At 47.4% G+C, this 16,390-nt stretch overlaps 4 protein-coding genes across 6 annotated transcripts; 3 read left to right on the top strand and 1 right to left on the bottom strand.

The window, feature by feature from the left end:
- The first annotated feature begins 9 nt into the window (after positions 1 to 9).
- On the top strand, positions 10 to 2,011 carry LOC120896302 (serine/threonine-protein kinase rio2). Its single transcript, XM_040300307.1, has 3 exons — positions 10 to 174; positions 255 to 396; positions 474 to 2,011. Exons 1-3 carry the CDS (start codon positions 109 to 111, stop codon positions 1,922 to 1,924), a joined length of 1,659 nt encoding a protein of 552 aa, XP_040156241.1. The 5' UTR covers positions 10 to 108; the 3' UTR covers positions 1,925 to 2,011.
- Positions 2,012 to 2,331: 320 nt separating this feature from the next.
- Positions 2,332 to 4,256, top strand: LOC120896466 (zinc finger imprinted 3-like). The gene is made up of 3 exons (XM_040300602.1): positions 2,332 to 2,561; positions 2,628 to 2,746; positions 2,805 to 4,256. Exons 1-3 carry the CDS (start codon positions 2,436 to 2,438, stop codon positions 4,156 to 4,158), a joined length of 1,599 nt encoding a protein of 532 aa, XP_040156536.1. The 5' UTR covers positions 2,332 to 2,435; the 3' UTR covers positions 4,159 to 4,256.
- Positions 4,257 to 5,484: 1,228 nt separating this feature from the next.
- On the top strand, positions 5,485 to 16,255 carry LOC120908496 (ATP-binding cassette sub-family A member 3). 3 transcript variants are annotated; one of them, XM_040319526.1, is made up of 8 exons: positions 5,485 to 5,834; positions 10,121 to 10,241; positions 10,341 to 12,468; positions 12,548 to 13,293; positions 13,398 to 13,730; positions 13,810 to 15,143; positions 15,212 to 15,406; positions 15,472 to 16,255. In XM_040319526.1, the coding sequence occupies exons 1-7, from the start codon at positions 5,655 to 5,657 to the stop codon at positions 15,377 to 15,379; spliced, it is 5,010 nt and encodes a 1,669-aa protein (XP_040175460.1). In that variant the 5' UTR covers positions 5,485 to 5,654; the 3' UTR covers positions 15,380 to 15,406; positions 15,472 to 16,255. The 3 variants fall into 3 exon arrangements, with proteins under 3 accessions (XP_040175460.1, XP_040175450.1, XP_040175469.1); XM_040319516.1 differs by having other exon boundaries at positions 15,212 to 16,255; XM_040319535.1 differs by lacking the exon at positions 5,485 to 5,834 and having other exon boundaries at positions 10,159 to 10,274; positions 15,212 to 16,255.
- LOC120908513 lies at positions 6,652 to 8,616 on the bottom strand. Its single transcript, XM_040319577.1, has one exon. The coding sequence runs from the start codon at positions 7,793 to 7,795 to the stop codon at positions 6,965 to 6,967; it is 831 nt and encodes a 276-aa protein (XP_040175511.1). The 5' UTR covers positions 7,796 to 8,616; the 3' UTR covers positions 6,652 to 6,964.
- Positions 16,256 to 16,390: the final 135 nt, after the last annotated feature.

The raw sequence follows: 16,390 nt of genomic DNA, 5'->3' as shown, positions 1-16,390 counted from the left end.
GTGACACATTCCTTGTGACAGCAAAACGTAAACAGAAACGCAAAGCACGAGGAAGCAAGAAATCTCCCCAAACTGGACGGAATAAATACATAGCGAGACGGGAAAACCATGGGAAAACTCGATGTAACAATACTTCGGTACCTCACAAAGGAGGATTTCCGTATTCTAACAGCGGTAAGTCGTTGATTTTGGTTTGTGTGGGTAAATTGTGTGCCATTTGTTTTGTTCATTGCATTCCCACCATTGCTGCGCAGATTGAGATGGGCATGAAGAACCACGAGCTTGTGCCGGGAGTTTTGGTGGCGGCTATTGCCAGTCTCAAGGCTGGTGGAATCCACAAATTGTTGCGCGAACTGTGCAAGCATAAACTTCTCTCATACGAACGAGGCAAACGATGTAAGTAGTGTGTACTTCCCCTCCGCTATGTAGCTGGTCTTTGTACGTATCATAACCGTGTTTGCTTACATTTCCAGTTGATGGATACCGGTTGACGAACTTGGGGTACGATTATCTGGCTCTAAAGTCCCTTACATTGCGCGGAGCCATCTCCGGGTTTGGCAATCAGATCGGCGTCGGCAAGGAGTCCAACATCTACACCGTGGTGGACGAGGAGGGCAAGTCACTGTGTCTGAAGCTGCACCGGCTCGGCCGTGTGTGCTTTCGCAATGTGCGTGAAAAGCGCGACTACCACGGCAAGCGACGCACCATGAGCTGGCTGTATCTGTCGCGTATTTCGGCCACTCGCGAGTTTGCCTACATGAAGGCGCTGCACGAGCGTGGCTTTCCCGTACCGGAACCAATCGATTTCAACCGGCACTGCGTCATCATGGAGCTGGTCAACGGATACCCGCTCACGAATGTGTCCGAGGTGGGCAACGTGGAGGCACTGTACGACGATTTGATGAATCTAATCGTGCGGCTGGGCAACTGTGGCGTCATTCACGGCGATTTCAACGAGTTTAACATCATGATAACGGACGACCAGCGCCCAGTGCTGATCGATTTTCCGCAGATGGTTTCGACCTCTCACCTGAACGCCGAGATGTACTTCGACCGGGACGTGCAGGGTGTGCGGGAACTGTTCCGCAAGAAGTTCGGGTACGAAAGTGAGGACTATCCACGGTTCAGCGATCTGGAGCGGGATGACGAGCTCGATCGGGAAGTGCTCTGCTCGGGATACGGGTTCACGCAGGAAATGGAGGAGGATCTTTTCAAGGAGTATCACGAAGGCAACAGGCCAGACAATGCTGATGACGAACAAACAGACACTGAGGACGAAGATACAGACACTGGCAGTACGGTTGCTGAGGTTGAGGCAACAGAACACGAGCAGCCCGCTGTGGATGAGAAAGAGCTCGAAGAGTGTCGCCGCAAGCTGGAGGAAGAGATAAAGCTGTCTGAAGAAAAGCCACAAAAGGACACTAAAAAGAAGGAGCACAATGCAGCCATTCTCAGCTATCTACAGTCGCTGTCAGGGCAGGGCGAGCTGGAAATGCCTGATCGCAATGAAGACGGAGAGATCGAGCCGGAAAATCAGTCCATCATCGAGCAGCGCCAGGAAGAGGAGGATTATTTTCCTGCCGAGCCACTGGTGCAGCCGGATGCCGCTGGCCGGGACCATGTAGAATCCGATGATCCGGAGAGCGAGCCGGAAGATGCAACGATCGATACCAACTCGCGCCAGTACCGCATGGCGATGGTGCGCAAATTGCTTGACGATGCGCGCAGTGTCCGCTCGTACTCTACCACAGCCAGTACGATCGCGCCAACGATAATCAGCGAACGGACCAAGGGCGACATTCAGCTGCGCGAAAAGAAGGACATGAAGAAACGGCTCGTACCGAAGGGAGAGGCCAGCGCGGTCCGGCGGATGCGCAAGGATAACAATGCGATCATGAAGGAGTATCGCGGTTGGGAATTTTAGAGTACTAATATATTGGTTTAATGATGCATTTGAGTTTTGATGGCTCAAACATATAAATAAATAACCCAGTTATATATAACAATCAAACAGTTTGTTTGAAATCCATGGTTTGACACATGGGAAGCCGACAGCAACTGACAGGCTGACACAGTCTGCTCTCGAGTACCGCGGTTAACATTCCAAAAACATCAACGTTCCTCAAATATCTCGTTCTAGCGACAAAATACATTTCATAAAAGAGTAAATTTGATAAATTTCAGTCGTTTCGTAAAAAAAACTTATTCCATGTGATTTCTGCTAAACATATCATTTTTAACAATTTTTTATTGAAATTTGACAGCTCATGTCGGTAGAAATTGCTTTGACAGCTGTCAAGCTAAAAAACGCGCGTATGTGGGTATCTGACTGTAAACCAATCAACTTCGGAAAGAAGCGCTGTCTGCAGAAAGTAAATTTTGCATGCAGCTGTACCCAACGCTTGTGGCGTGCTTTGAGTTTGTGTTGTTTTACGATGGCGGAAATTTTCCCAACCACTTGCCGGTTTTGTTTGGCGCAGGATCCATCCACGAGATGCTTTTTCGACGCATTCATTTGCAAAGAAGAACGTAACAAAGTGCTAGCTCTGCTAGAAATGGAGGTGCGTCAGAGCTACCCTGTTGTTGCGAAGTGCTGAACATAATGCGTATGTAATTTCAATTTGCAGATTCATCCGTCGGATGCGTATACGAATATTTGTGTGGAATGCGAAAACAACATCGCCATCGTCTATAGCATTATTAGTGAAATGCGAAGCAACAACAAGCTTTTCCTTGCCCTTCAATCGTAGGTTTATTTGCGTGTTAGCGGTAGCATCTTTGTTTTACATCACCTCTCCTTTCAGGCAGCAAAACGAAGCACAATTCCACCAGGATAATGATGCCAAATCGGAAGATGATAACGACGTGCCAGCCGGACCAACTGTACTTGGCCTTTGCATAGAGAAAATCGAATATAGCGACGAAGAATATTTGTACGAAGTGGACGAACAATTGGAAGACGAGGACTCGGTTGCATACGAGCAAAATGATGATAAACAAACTAATTCCGCCGGCGAACCATCGCTCGATTCCAATCGCCCTATCAGGGAGCAGCTAGAATTGCCCCATGAAGATGATACCTTATCCTCACGATGTGGCAAGTGTTGGTTGACGCTATACAGCGACAACGATTGGAATGGCTCCTTGCCTGGTAACCGTTTTGGATGCTTGTACTGCTCGGAGGTATTCGCGTCGCAGACCGATTTAGAGCAGCATCGGGAAAGCTGTGAAGAGTATCAGTGTGGTGGCTGTAATCAGAGCTTCACCTTTTTGCAACAGCTGCTAAAGCACAAGTCGTGTAAGCGTAGAAAAATGCATCGTTTGCGAAATGTTAAACACTTGTTAAACGCTGACAATCTGCTCGAAGAGCAAACAAACCCATTGAGTTGTGCAGTGTGCAACGAGGAATACCCTTACAATGAGGAAGTGCCGGAGGACATCCATGAAACACACCAGGAGATCGACGTAAAGTGGCATCGATGCGATCGGTGCCCCAAACAGTTCTATTCGCTTGCCTCCGCCCGCCATCATCGTGCCTTGCATACACTCCAAAAATTCCCGCGGAAAAATCAAACATCTTTGTCGAAAGAATGCAAAGAAGCGAATCAGACGAAAGGATCGAACGAATGCACCATCTGCCGTACCGAGTTCAAGTACCATCGCGAGCTGCTGCAGCATCTAGAAACGGCACATGCGGGCGTTTCCATTGAGCTGTACCAATGCACGCAGTGCGATGGACAGTTTACCTCCCAGGCAAAGCTGGACAAGCACACGCATAACACGCACCGGGCACGGAAGTCCCGGTACTGCTGTTCGTACTGTGGGCGCCGGTTTAACAAACGCATCATGCTGGTGGATCACGAAACCGTTCACCGTGGCCAGACGAAGTACCACTGCGATACGTGCAGGCGGGGCTTCACGTACAAAAGCTCGTACGATCGGCACATGGAGGTGGTGCACAGTGAGGCGAAAAATTTCACGTGCAAGTATTGCGCCAAGAGCTTCAAAAGAAAATCGACCTTAATAACGCACGTGCGGTTGCATACGGGCGAGAAACCGTTCGAATGCGCCACCTGTGACTTCCGTTGTAGCGACGCTAGCTCGCTCCGCAAGCACAATATGAAATTCCATTGGGCCAAAAAAGGAGAGAAGCTGTAGGTTTTCGGATATGTACTGGACATACAGCAATTCAAATGATGCATGAAATAATTGTAAAAAGCACCTAAAAAAATAAAGCTACCCCTCTTCAAAGTAAACCCTTGGAAGACTTGTGAAAACGGCATCTACATTCGCCCTGCCCGCGTCGCGCTGGCTACATCATAAAAATTTGTAGTTTACGTGAAAGCAACTGTTGCCTATTTTATACGAAACAAAGATTCATGAAAAGCGGCTGTCAAACGGCGGAGCTGGCATTTCCCATTAGGCAGTGCTCTAGCACCGGATGTCCGATACGACAATCAACAAAGTTAAACGTATATACCTCGTAAAACATGTCCATGGTACATCTTGCATATACAGTCTGTTCCCGAGTTACGCGGTTCTCGACTTACGTGGAATTGGAGATACAGGCGGTCTCCGAGATACACGGTACCTCTTATACGAGGATTCGGAGATACGCTGTTTTCTAAATTTGACAGTTATATGGACAAATTGTACTAATTTGACTCATAAATTGACGAATGCAAAATAATTTCTCTTTATTTCAAAAGGTTTGAAACTGTTGTATTCAGTCAGTATCATATCAAATAATTAATAAAGTAGCTCAAACCGCCCCCTACTTGCAGAAATATACAAAAATGAGTAATAACCTGGCTGGAAATTACGAGATTCGACTTCCGCGGAAATTCGAGATACGAGGTATTTTGTGCTCGTTTTCGGTCCCCCAGCCGTGTATCTCGGGGACCGCCTGTACGCGGTTTTCTAAATGTGACAAATCAGGACAATTTGCTTGAAGAATTTTCGACTGCACTTTAAATTGCATTTTTGCTAATAAATTTAATTCACTTACAAGTAAAAAATATCAGAATATTTTGATATTTCTAATATCAGAATATATCAGAATATATGTATAAAATTAATAAATTAATAATGAATAAAAAGTGTATAAAATTACTAAATTGAAAACAAAATTCCGAGTAACCAATTGTATTTTGTTTGAAAAACGCGAAATTCGCGTTATGCGGATTCCTCGGGAACGCACAAACCGCATAACTCGGGAACAAACTGTATGTCTCTTGGTCCAAAACATGTCAAATGCACGTAAATATCATACAAATCATATAAAACTCGATCGCCAAAACATCTGGAAGCAACCAGAAGTATGTATTTGCGCATGTAATGAAAATTGTGAAGGATTTATAAAAGATTTGTTTGATGCTGGTGTGTACTGATAGCTGCTTGAAAATGAAAACAAACAATGCTGGGCGACAGATTGGCAGACGTTGTCGGTTGTCGCATACGACAGATTCTAGAGCACTGCCTTAGCAATATGCTTGTCTTGCATGTTGTTCTATCGCTTGGCCATACTGTTCACCTCGCATTTTTGTTGCGTCAATCAAGAATCTGAAATGTGTTTGCTAACTTTTCTGCGGGTGTGTGGTAATGTGAACTATATTTAAATGTTTACCCATGTGCATCGATAATAAATAGCCACCATGAATCCACTGCTGATGCTGTTCCTTCGCATGGGACTGAAGGAAAAGCGGCGGCACTTGGTACGAAACTGTGTCAATAGTCTTTTGCCAATTTTGTGCACAGTGTTAATCGTAGCTGTACCGACCGGCAAAAGATCCTCCGTTGGAACCAAAAGCTCGGGAAATGACCTTATTCTTCAGGTGAGTCATAAAACAGTTTGTCGTTGCTTAATTATAGAGTTGTGGCCGCATAAAAACACCACTTAACCAAACATGCTGTTCCGATGCCAACGTTGATGCGAATCGAATATTCAAGCAAAGATGAGGGGATCGATACTGGCCCATGGAAACAAAGCTGATAATGGTGATGATTAGTGCTGAGCTTTGCTTTATATAGAACAACGCCCTGATCCCGTTACACTCATCTAGTACCACTGTACTCTGCTCTGGATGGATGGTTCATGTAGGGTGACGCCACTTTCATGAGCTTTGCATTTTGTGAATGAATTAAGCGCAGAATCTAACAACTAACTTCTACCAAATGGGCTCTGTGGAAACACTTTGATGAAAACTGTCCACTCATGCGATTAAAACGCTTTGCAAGCATGACACGTTTTTAACCGGATATTCCCCACTGTAATCTTTTCTAAACGGAACGGAAATGTGCTCATTGAAGTCAATCGAATCAATGTTTACGTATAAAATAAACAACTTCAACGAATGTCCAGGCAAACGCCTCAAGCGCGATCTCAGCTATGAGGGGTCTGATAGAGCCAAATGCTCGTAGAGTTTAGAGCCAATTTGATAAACCACGCATACAAATGGGTCAATGTTGTATTTTAAGAGAGAAGAGACGCCAGCTGATCAGCAACATCGCATCACCTGCCGATCGTTACATCGATACAAGAAAAAGGTAGACCCAGTTAACAATCAGAGGAGACAGCGGCAAACCTTACTTTCGAATGTAACCGATTGGAGAGAGCTTTGTTAGAGAAATGGTAAACAAAACACAAAAATGTAATCTGCGTCGCTAGTTTTGTTAATGTAATCTTAAAGTTTATTTGTCAGTTTATTAACAGCAAAGCTTAGAGAAAAAGAGAGCGAAAGAGAGAGAGAGGGAGGGAGGGGTTTATGTCGCCATCCATGAACGTCTGTTCCACAAAGCAATCCACAGTGGCAGGTTCTGGTGTGCAACTCTTGCTGTTTTGGCGAGCATGGTGTCGGAGCCCCCCTCACCAGGATGCCGGCAACATCTCACCCAGCAGCTCGAGGGAAGGGGAGTGGCAAGGGTCTGTCCACCCCTACAGCAATTGGCTGCAGGGAGAGCGAGGTTACAGGTTCGGCAACCCGACAACCACGCGGGCCGTGGCCGACTCGCGCACGGTGACCGGTTTCCGCGTATCCTCTCGGTCGTCGGCAGTCGCACATCCGTTGTGGAAGTTAATGCTGGACCGCAGATGCCGTTGGGAGTTGCGCTTGTGCTCGGGCATCACGGACGTCGACCGCCGGTAACCGCTGGTGGTGGACGAGCAGACCGAGCCCGACCGGTAACTGCTGCGGTCATCAAAATCATCGAGCTCACTGAGCTCCGATACGTCCTGCTTGTCCGCTCGCTCCCAGCCTTCTGTGTGCGTTCGCCGATCTCCGCCGCTACCGTTCACTACTGGCAGCGCGACAGACGTGCAGTCGTCGTAAAACGCGATATTGGACTGCAAAGTGCTGAGACGCTTGGCCCGAGCCTCCCCGCCCGTCTCCTCCTCTGACTGCTGGCGCAGAAACTGCTCGATCCGGTGACGCTCGTGCGCCCGCGTGCGCTCCAGCTCGGCGAACGAGGAACCAACACCGTCATAGAACTGGATGTTCGATCCGGCGTGCTTCGGATGGCGGTCCCGCTCAATCGGCTCTCCAATTGATTGGCGGCGACGATAGTGGAGTGTGGCGGGCGAGTCGACGGCAGTACTACCGCTGCTCGCCGTCGACGACCTTCGGCTCAGTTGGTGTGGGCGACCATTGAGTGAGGGGGCCGTGTCTGTGGGTGCTGCCGAATCGGGGGCGTCCTCGTCAGGCCAGTAGAATTGTGTCTTTTGGCGGTCCGGCCGCTCGCCCGCGGCCCGCTTGATCATGCCCTCGGTCAGGCCGGAGAAGAACTTTTGCTGCGCCATGGGTACACACTGCGCCACACACAACTGCAGCGACTGAAGTGGGATTGAGGATTTCACCAGCTGCGGGGTATGAGCGCGAAACTACACCGCGGATCGAGCCAGTATGGGGGTGGGATCCATGAAAAACGAACGGAACGTGGATGAACTAGTTGGGTTGGCCGTCGACGGCTTGCAGTTTAACTTTCGCAATATTTGAAAGCTGTAACACTCTCTCACACGTACACTAAACAATGCACTTCTGCACACGCTTTTTCCTTTGGCACCTTTCTTTTTTCACTGGAAAACGGCGAAACAACTTCTTTTGGCGGGGAGGCGAGCGAGAAGAAGGTGTTACTACAATGTGATCACTGTTCAGCAGCATTGAAGCATTGCTGCCGGATTGGTTCGGTCTGGTGCGTTCCACTGTGCGCCCCTGAGTGAGCGATCGTGCATCCCACGCCGAACAGCGAATGTTCGCCCGGGCAAAACGGGCAACAGATGGTGATCGGATGGGCGGCAGAACGGTCGTGTGGGCGAACATTAGTCAGTTAAGGCTGCCTTCGGATTCGGATAAAAAAAAAACATAAACACCACCTTGTTTGGCCATTTTTTAGAGCAGGTAATCGAATCAAATGCTTGCTCTAGCGGCAAAAATGATCCAGGCTGAAAATCGCAGGCTACTTTTGTTTTCAGCCTCCAACTGTCAAACTACATATAAAAAAAGCTGACTAGAATCGTGAAGGGAGGAGGGGGGCATTATTGTAAAACTTGGATACGTTCGCAACACCTTTTCGGCTCTATCAGACGGCTGAACGAGATCGTTGCCAACGCACTGGCAGTACCATCTTTTAAAAGTTGTGGCTCAAAAAATGGATTCGGATTGCTCTATCTAAGTAGACTCTGTAGCGAGAGGATTCTAACTGTCAGAGAGCTAAAACAAACGTAAATAAAAGCCCATTTTCAATTAGGGTAACTGTACCAGTTTTCGGCAGGCTAGTGCAGCAGTTTCACAAAAATTGCTCACACATCAATATTTTTCATTATTTTTCTTGAAAGTGTTGTTATTCTGGTTGATAAACTATCATAGTATGTTACAATATTTTTTATTTGCCGGTTCAAATCCTTTTTTCATAAATATTCGCGAAAATGCAAACATTGATTTTGCTCCTATTTTCGGCAGTTTGTTCCTATTTTCGGCAGGCTGTGTTCCTATTTTCGGCAGCGCGAATACGGGTCAGAAAATGTTTGTACCAATGTGAATATGTACAAAAAAATGTTTAAAGCAATTTAACACTCTTACTTTCCTAAGATTGGTGTTAAAAAGCATTTTAATTAATAATTTTATGTTGCTTATTTTGGCCCGATTTGACAGCCATTTTGATGCGACGTTTAAACAGAGCAGCCATTGACAGTTTGATGGTTATAGCGTACGGTGCGAACTGGCTTACAAATATTTATTTTTCTCTTAAGTTAGTGCATTGTTTAACGTAAAATTGGTGATATTTGGTACAAGAAAGGTCATATTATGTGTAGACATACGCATTGTAGTGTTTTGATCAATTTTAAAAGGAATATTCAGCCAAATTCAAAGTGTGTTATTGTTCCGAGTTTCGGCAGGAGCCCACAACATTGAGCTGTCAAAAATGAACATTTACTGTGTACCTATTTTCGGCAGCATTTAAAGTGAAAAATAACCTGTTTATCGTGTTTTTAAAATTCCGAACAAGTTAGAATAAATTAAATAAGCATAAAATCTTTAATATACATCACTTTTTCATTGTTTTACTGTTCTGATTCTCTTAATCACAAAACCTGCCGAACGATTGGCTGACAGCAAAGCTGCCGAAAAAAGCACAATTTATTTGATATTTTGGAAAATACGAAATGAAATGGTGTGAAACTTCGTATGTGAATATCAAATAAGTACAGTTTCACTGCAAAATTGTATTTTGTGAAATTTTTTACCGCATTTGTGCAGAATTTCACATTTTTAGCTACTATGCCGAAAATAGGTACACTGCCGAAAACTGGTACAGTTACCCTAAATGCAAAGCTGATCAAAACCAGACTTGCTTTCAACGTGTTAGCAAGCGTTTAAGTTGTTCGAACAGAAAAAAATGAAACAAAAAATACCATTTCAGATTCGCAGCGAGACACTAGAAACAAGAATTCGAATGTCATAAAGCTCGCTGGAATCGATTTTCGAGCCGAATTCCAATTCGATTTACCAAGTCTAACACGTTTCTTTAAATTATTTATTTAGGTTTTTGCATTTAGATGTTAGAGGATCGTCAGATTGTCAGTTGATTTATTGGATTAATTTGTTTTGTTTTTCTCATTTGGCAGGATGATTTGGCTGACTACTTTCCCGGTGAGCTGATCAACAAAATCTACTACACCCCGCGAACGGAGCAGACCGAAACTCTCATGGAAGCCGTCCGCCAACGGCTGTTCATTGCGGATGAACGTATGGATCATATATACATGTTTAGAGCTGATTGTAAATGCCCGAACGACGATCTTTTATCAGCCCGACCTTATCTGCTTTTCTGTTCTATTATCACAGGAGTTGTGCCTTGCGATAGTGATACCGAGATGGAGTTTACACTGCTCGGCGACCCGTACCTTGGTTTTGGCGTGAGCTTTCAGAACCTTTCCCAGCACGGCGGGGATCCACTGCAGTACGTCGTACGAACGAAAAACAACAACTTTCGCACGCAAATGGTTTACTCGCGAGATGTGCTGTCCGCTTATCAGAAGCGCGATAACGAGTACGTCGAGAGCGGGTTTCTAGCGCTGCAGAATGCGGTCGAACAATCATACGTGGACATGGCGTACCGGCAAAAACACGCAAGTCAACAAGACGAGCACGCGCCACGACTCGCGCTGGCATTCGGGCATGTTCCCGTGGACGATAGCAGAGGGCCACAGGAACCGACCAAGATCTTGGACGCGACCATAGCTATGATGGTGACGATGGTAGCCTCCAGCACGTACATTCTGCTGCTCGTGATCGTGGAAGATCGGGGGAATGGAATGAATGAGTTTTTAAAAATAGCCACCTTACAAAGCTACTGGAAGGAGGTGGCACTGTTTCTGATCAACTTTGTCCAGCTAAGTGCGGTGCTGTACGTGTGCTACGCCATAGCGTTTGCCCATGGAACGTGGGATGCGAACGCGGCACAGGTGGTCTATCTGTACCTGTTGGGTACGTTTTTTGTGGCTAATTTAGTTACTTTTAACTTCTTTCTTAGCACTACGCTCGAAACATCCGCCATTGCGACGGCCGTGGTACCGGTGGTCGTTTTTGGACCGCTGATAATGGCCCACTTTAGCTCGGGGTTGATGTGGCTGTGTATTATTTTTCCCGCCAACGGCCTGTACTATGGAGGAACGATATTTCACTCGTTCAAATCGTCCGGTCACCTGTTCGGGGCCGGTGATGTAGCAACGACCGACTATCCCGGGGTGCCCCCGGTTAGCCTGTTGTGGGTATACTGCTTTCAGCTGATCGGTACATTGGTTTGGTCCTTGATGTGGTATTACGTTTCAAACGTTTTCCCCGGCCGGTACGGTACACCCAAGCCGAAGGGGTTCTTCCTGCCGGCACAGTGCGGATGGTCGCTCAAACTCGGGCACGGGTCTAGCAGTAGAAACCAAATCACAGCGGAAAGTCTGAACAATTCCGCACAAAACTCGAACATTGTCGATTTAGAGCTCGAGGATCAGGGACCAGAGCCGAACAAAGCGCCCGGTGCTGACACGCAGCAGGTCGTGCGCATCGCCAACCTGACCAAAGTGTTTCACAGCCGCAAGAGTGGGGCAAAGGTGGTGGTAAAGAATTTCGGCCTTTCCATCTACTCCAACAGCATCACCGTGCTGCTCGGGCACAATGGGGCCGGCAAGACGACGACGATGAACATTATTACCGGCATGGTACCGCGCACGTCCGGCACGATCGTTGTCGACGGTGAGCACGATGCTAACCGGTACCGGCATAAGATTGGCTTTTGTCCCCAGCACGATGTGTTTTTCTCGTACCTAAGTTGTTTGGAGCATTTAGTGTTTTTCGGCTGCTTGAGAGGGCTCAGTAGGGAGGAAGCGGAAAAGGAGGCCAAGCTCGTGCTGGAAAAAGTACATCTGCTTGATAAAAGCGATGCGCTTGTCCACACGCTGTCCGGTGGGATGAAGCGACGGCTTAGCCTAGCGATCGCCCTCGTCGGTGCCACGAAGCTGCTCATCCTGGACGAGCCGACGTCCGGACTGGATCCCGAATCGCGTCGCGACATTTGGGACATTCTGCTGGACCTGCGCCAAAACCATACGGTCCTGCTGACGACCCACTTTATGGAGGAGGCGGACGTGCTGGGCGACTGGGTAGCGATCATGGAGGAGGGCGAACTGGTAGCGTTCGGATCGCCCCTTTTCCTGAAGCAACAGTATGGCAAAGGATACACGCTGAAGCTACTAAAGGGCGCGACATTCGACAAGCGGGAAACGTGGCAACGCATACAGCAACTCATACCGAACGCAACTGTGCGCGATACGGTTCAGGAAATATTTGCTGCCACGCTGCCGTACGATGAGATTCGCAAGTACGCACCGCTGCTAAAGGAGCTGGAGGCGACCCAACAGGAACTTGGCATCGAAACGATCGATATGGCCAACGCAACGTTGGAGGAAGTGTTTCTGAAGTATGTTAAGCGATCGCTGCTTTGAAGCGCCTTTGAATGCTGCAATTACAATTTGTTGCTATATCTACAATTCCTCCAGTTCCAGCAACCGCCGAAAAGAGCTCCAACATCATCCCGAGAGTGTCGACTTTGTGGACAGTCCGACGAGTCCCGCGGCAGAAAATTTAATAGAAATCGAAGTAGCACTCCATCCCTCCAAACTAACGTTCCCGGAGGCAAGGAATACGTTCATGGCAATATGGCGCAAAAAGTGGATCCACATTAAATGCAACACGCACGTGTACGGTTGGCTGGCTGTGCTGCCTCCGCTAGTGACGGTACTTTGCTTCACGCTTACGTCCGGAATTACCGACGCAGCGAAAGCGCTCCCAGCGGTAACGCTAACGGCGGACTCCATCTATCAGGCATTCGGGGTGCTAGTAGTGAACCGCGGTGATCGCGACGACGAGTTCTGGGATCGAGAAGCCATCCAATTGGACCTCGAACGGCATCCAGTGAATGGCGTACGGATGATGCTGTTGGAAAACTACGCACTGGCGGATGCGCTTCAGGAACTTATCGATAAAGACTACACCACGTATCGCGACCGGCTGGTGGTTGGAATCGAATGTAACGTTACAGCCGACGGTGTGCATGTGGCGGTACTGTACAACAACAATCTCTTACACAGTGCCGGCATTGCCGAAACGGTGACCACGACCGTGCTGCTGCGCTACTACGCAGGAGAAGCAGACGCGACGGTCCACACGCGAAACATTCCTTCGACGCGCAAGCAGCTTATCGACATTAAGACGCCTTACTATTTCACGGAGCTGATTGCGATCGGTAATAATCAAATGCGGGGCCTTCACCGCCCCCCCGAAACGAACCACCGAAACGAACGGGAATATAATTAGCATGTTTTTGTTTAACCTTCACCACTCCCACAGCGTTCTACTTCTACGTGCTGATGTATCTGCAAGTGCCGTTGCAAGAGCATTTGAGCGGCTTCCGGCAGCTGCAAAACATTAACCGATATCTTTACTGGGCCAGCACGTACGCATTCGATCTGACGATACATTTGGCCGAATGTTTGGTAGTGCTCGCGCTGGTACTCCTGTTGGATCGTACCGATGCGTTCACTGAATCGTCCGAGCGAGAGATATTCTGGACGTTGGTGGTGTACGGCGTGATCGCCCTGCCGGTCATCTATATCATCAGCCAGTGTGTGGATAACGCCAACACGGCAATTACAATTATGAGCTATCTAATGATTGTTGGAGGTAAATAAGGATTTTTACAACATTTTGTTGCAATTGCACTATGGTGCCGTTAATCCTTTTTTATTCCATCTCACAACAGTTGGAGGAGTCTTCTTGCTTTCTAACGGGTACGATGATATAAAAAATAACAGTGGCTGGATTACGGTGTTGCATGTCGTGCCCGAATTCGGCCTGAAACACTCGCTCCGAGTGGTGTACGAAAATCAAAAATTGATCTTATACGAGCGCCTATCCGCCGAGCAGAACAGGGCCCATTCGGACGGCCACGCATTTGCCAACCCGCGCATCCGGCCAACGTTGTTTTACATTATATCACCGGTACTTTTAACGCTACAGATGCTTATCCTGAACCAGGTGGTGGAAAACATTTACACGCGCGAAAAGGTGAAGACGAGTAGCGAAGCCGCGAGCCAAAGTGTGCGCAAAGTGTATCGGCAGGTTAGCAGAACGATGTCGAGGACGAAAGACCGATCACCCAGCTCGGGAAAGCGCTCGTCCACGGATGGATTTGACCAAACAGACCTCGCGACAGTGAACGCGGACGATGTGACGCAGGAAACGGAGTTGGTCAGGAGCTTGGTGGACGGAGGAGGTTCGGTAACGGACGCCGGTAAGAAGTACGCTATCGTGGTGCAAGAATTGCAGAAAATTTACACCAACCACGAGGCGGTGAAATCGGTCAGCTTTGCCGTGAAGCAGGGCGAGTGCTTCGGACTGCTCGGCATGAATGGGGCCGGCAAGACGACCGTTTTCCAAATGCTGTCGCGCAATCTACCCTTGACGGGTGGGAAAATTTATCTCCAGCAATGCGAAGTGCAGGCCGCGGACGCGCTTCAGTATCGCAGGCAGTACGGCTATTGTCCGCAGTTCGATGTGCTGCTCGATTTTATGACCGTGTACGAGGTGATCGATTACTTTGCACAAATTAAAGGGATAGAGGCACGGGACAAGCATATCATGAGCTGGCTGGTAAAGTTGGACATCGTGGAGTACCGGGATCACGCGTTGCGTGATTGTTCTGGTGGTACGAAACGTAAGGTCAACACGATACTGGCATTGCTCGGGGGCCCGTCGGTGGTGCTGCTGGACGAACCGACCACCGGTGTCGATCCAAAGTCGCGCCGCTTCCTGTGGAAAACGATCAAAACGATACAGCGTAAACATCAAACCATCCTGCTCACCTCGCACAGCATGGACGAATGCGAAGAGCTGTGCAATCGGCTGTCGATCATGGTTGGCGGGCGGCTCCGTTGCGTAGGAACCATACCAGAGCTGAAGAAACGGCATGGGCATGGGTACAATCTGTGGATTAAGCTGAATGTTTCCCTAGCGGACGGTGGCAATAATACCGAGCAGGAGATTCGTCAGACGGTAACAGAGCGCTTCAATGCATCGCTGCAGGAAGGCCATCAGGTAAGAGCCAAGAGCTAAATAAGCCTCGACGAACGATAGCTAACGTCTTGTTTTCTCGCTTTTCATAGGGATTGTTGAAATTCATCGTAAGTCGTTCTCTCGCACTCTCCGAGCTGTTTGAGCAAGCCTTTGCGCTGAAAGAGGAATTTGGGGATTACATCTCGTACTACTCGATTACTGAAACATCGTTGGAGGACATTTTTCTTAATTTTCGTCCCAAAAGTAGACAAACATAACGATGATTTTAGTTGGTTCCAATGTGATACGCTTTGGTTAAGGCAGGGCACGTGCCGCGAGGATGATTTGCGCTTAGCAAGCATCGTCGCGGTACGTGCCCTGCCATTTCCGCTTCGAACCAAAGTGTCTGGAGGACCAGGTGGTGATGGTTCTCAGAGTCAAGTTGGCATGGACTTTAATGATGCCCAAATGATACGGTTAAATATGTTTGCAATAATTCGCATGATCGGTGCACTGTAAATCGTGGACCAGTAATTTTAAGAACCATTCATCCATTTTGTATGGGTTCGCTGGATCCCTATACACTCTGGGAAGAACGGAAATCCAAAAGTATTACAAAACCAAAGATCATCATTCTCATCATCCCTTTGCGAGGCATTCCTTCATTGCAGCTTTACGATAAAAGGCGAGCAATCGAGAATAAAACGAACATAATTCATTTTCAAATATATGTCTTCAAAAACATTCCTGAAATAGACAATCGTTTGAACTGCTCTGTGAATCTCATTGAATTAGCAGAATTTTTAATATTTTGCAAGTGTTACATACTGCTTCAGCACCGTTTTTACTGGCAGCAAGCGAACAAGACATCCGACACAAACGGACGTATATTTATTTATTCATTATATGATTTATATGGGAAAGCACCGTCAGAAATCTCGAACAAACAAGAGAAACATCGTCTCGAACCTGTTAAATTCTCCATACCTTTTTCATCTGTTCATGGTGATCATACCAATAGAAATCTATTGTCTTGTTCGCATTCAATGCCGCCGTACACCACTCTCAATAAAATGAATAAATTTTGAGCCTTGGAAATGTATCCTTGCTGTGAAATAATGCTTAAATAAAGGGTATCCATTTTGCCCCGTTCACCCCTATACTAACAGCAATTTCGTTAGGCCACTGCCAGACACACCGAAAAATAACCGTAACGGAAAAAATGACAACCGAAAAGTAACGCTTGTTATTGTGAGTTTTATTCTTTTAAATGTAATAAAAATTATAGG

Source organism: Anopheles arabiensis, chromosome 2 (genome assembly GCF_016920715.1).
Source record: "Anopheles arabiensis isolate DONGOLA chromosome 2, AaraD3, whole genome shotgun sequence".
Classification (NCBI taxonomy): domain Eukaryota; kingdom Metazoa; phylum Arthropoda; class Insecta; order Diptera; family Culicidae; genus Anopheles; species Anopheles arabiensis.
The sequence above is the reverse complement of the archived record's forward strand: the minus strand, read 5'-3'. Positions and strand labels throughout refer to the sequence as shown.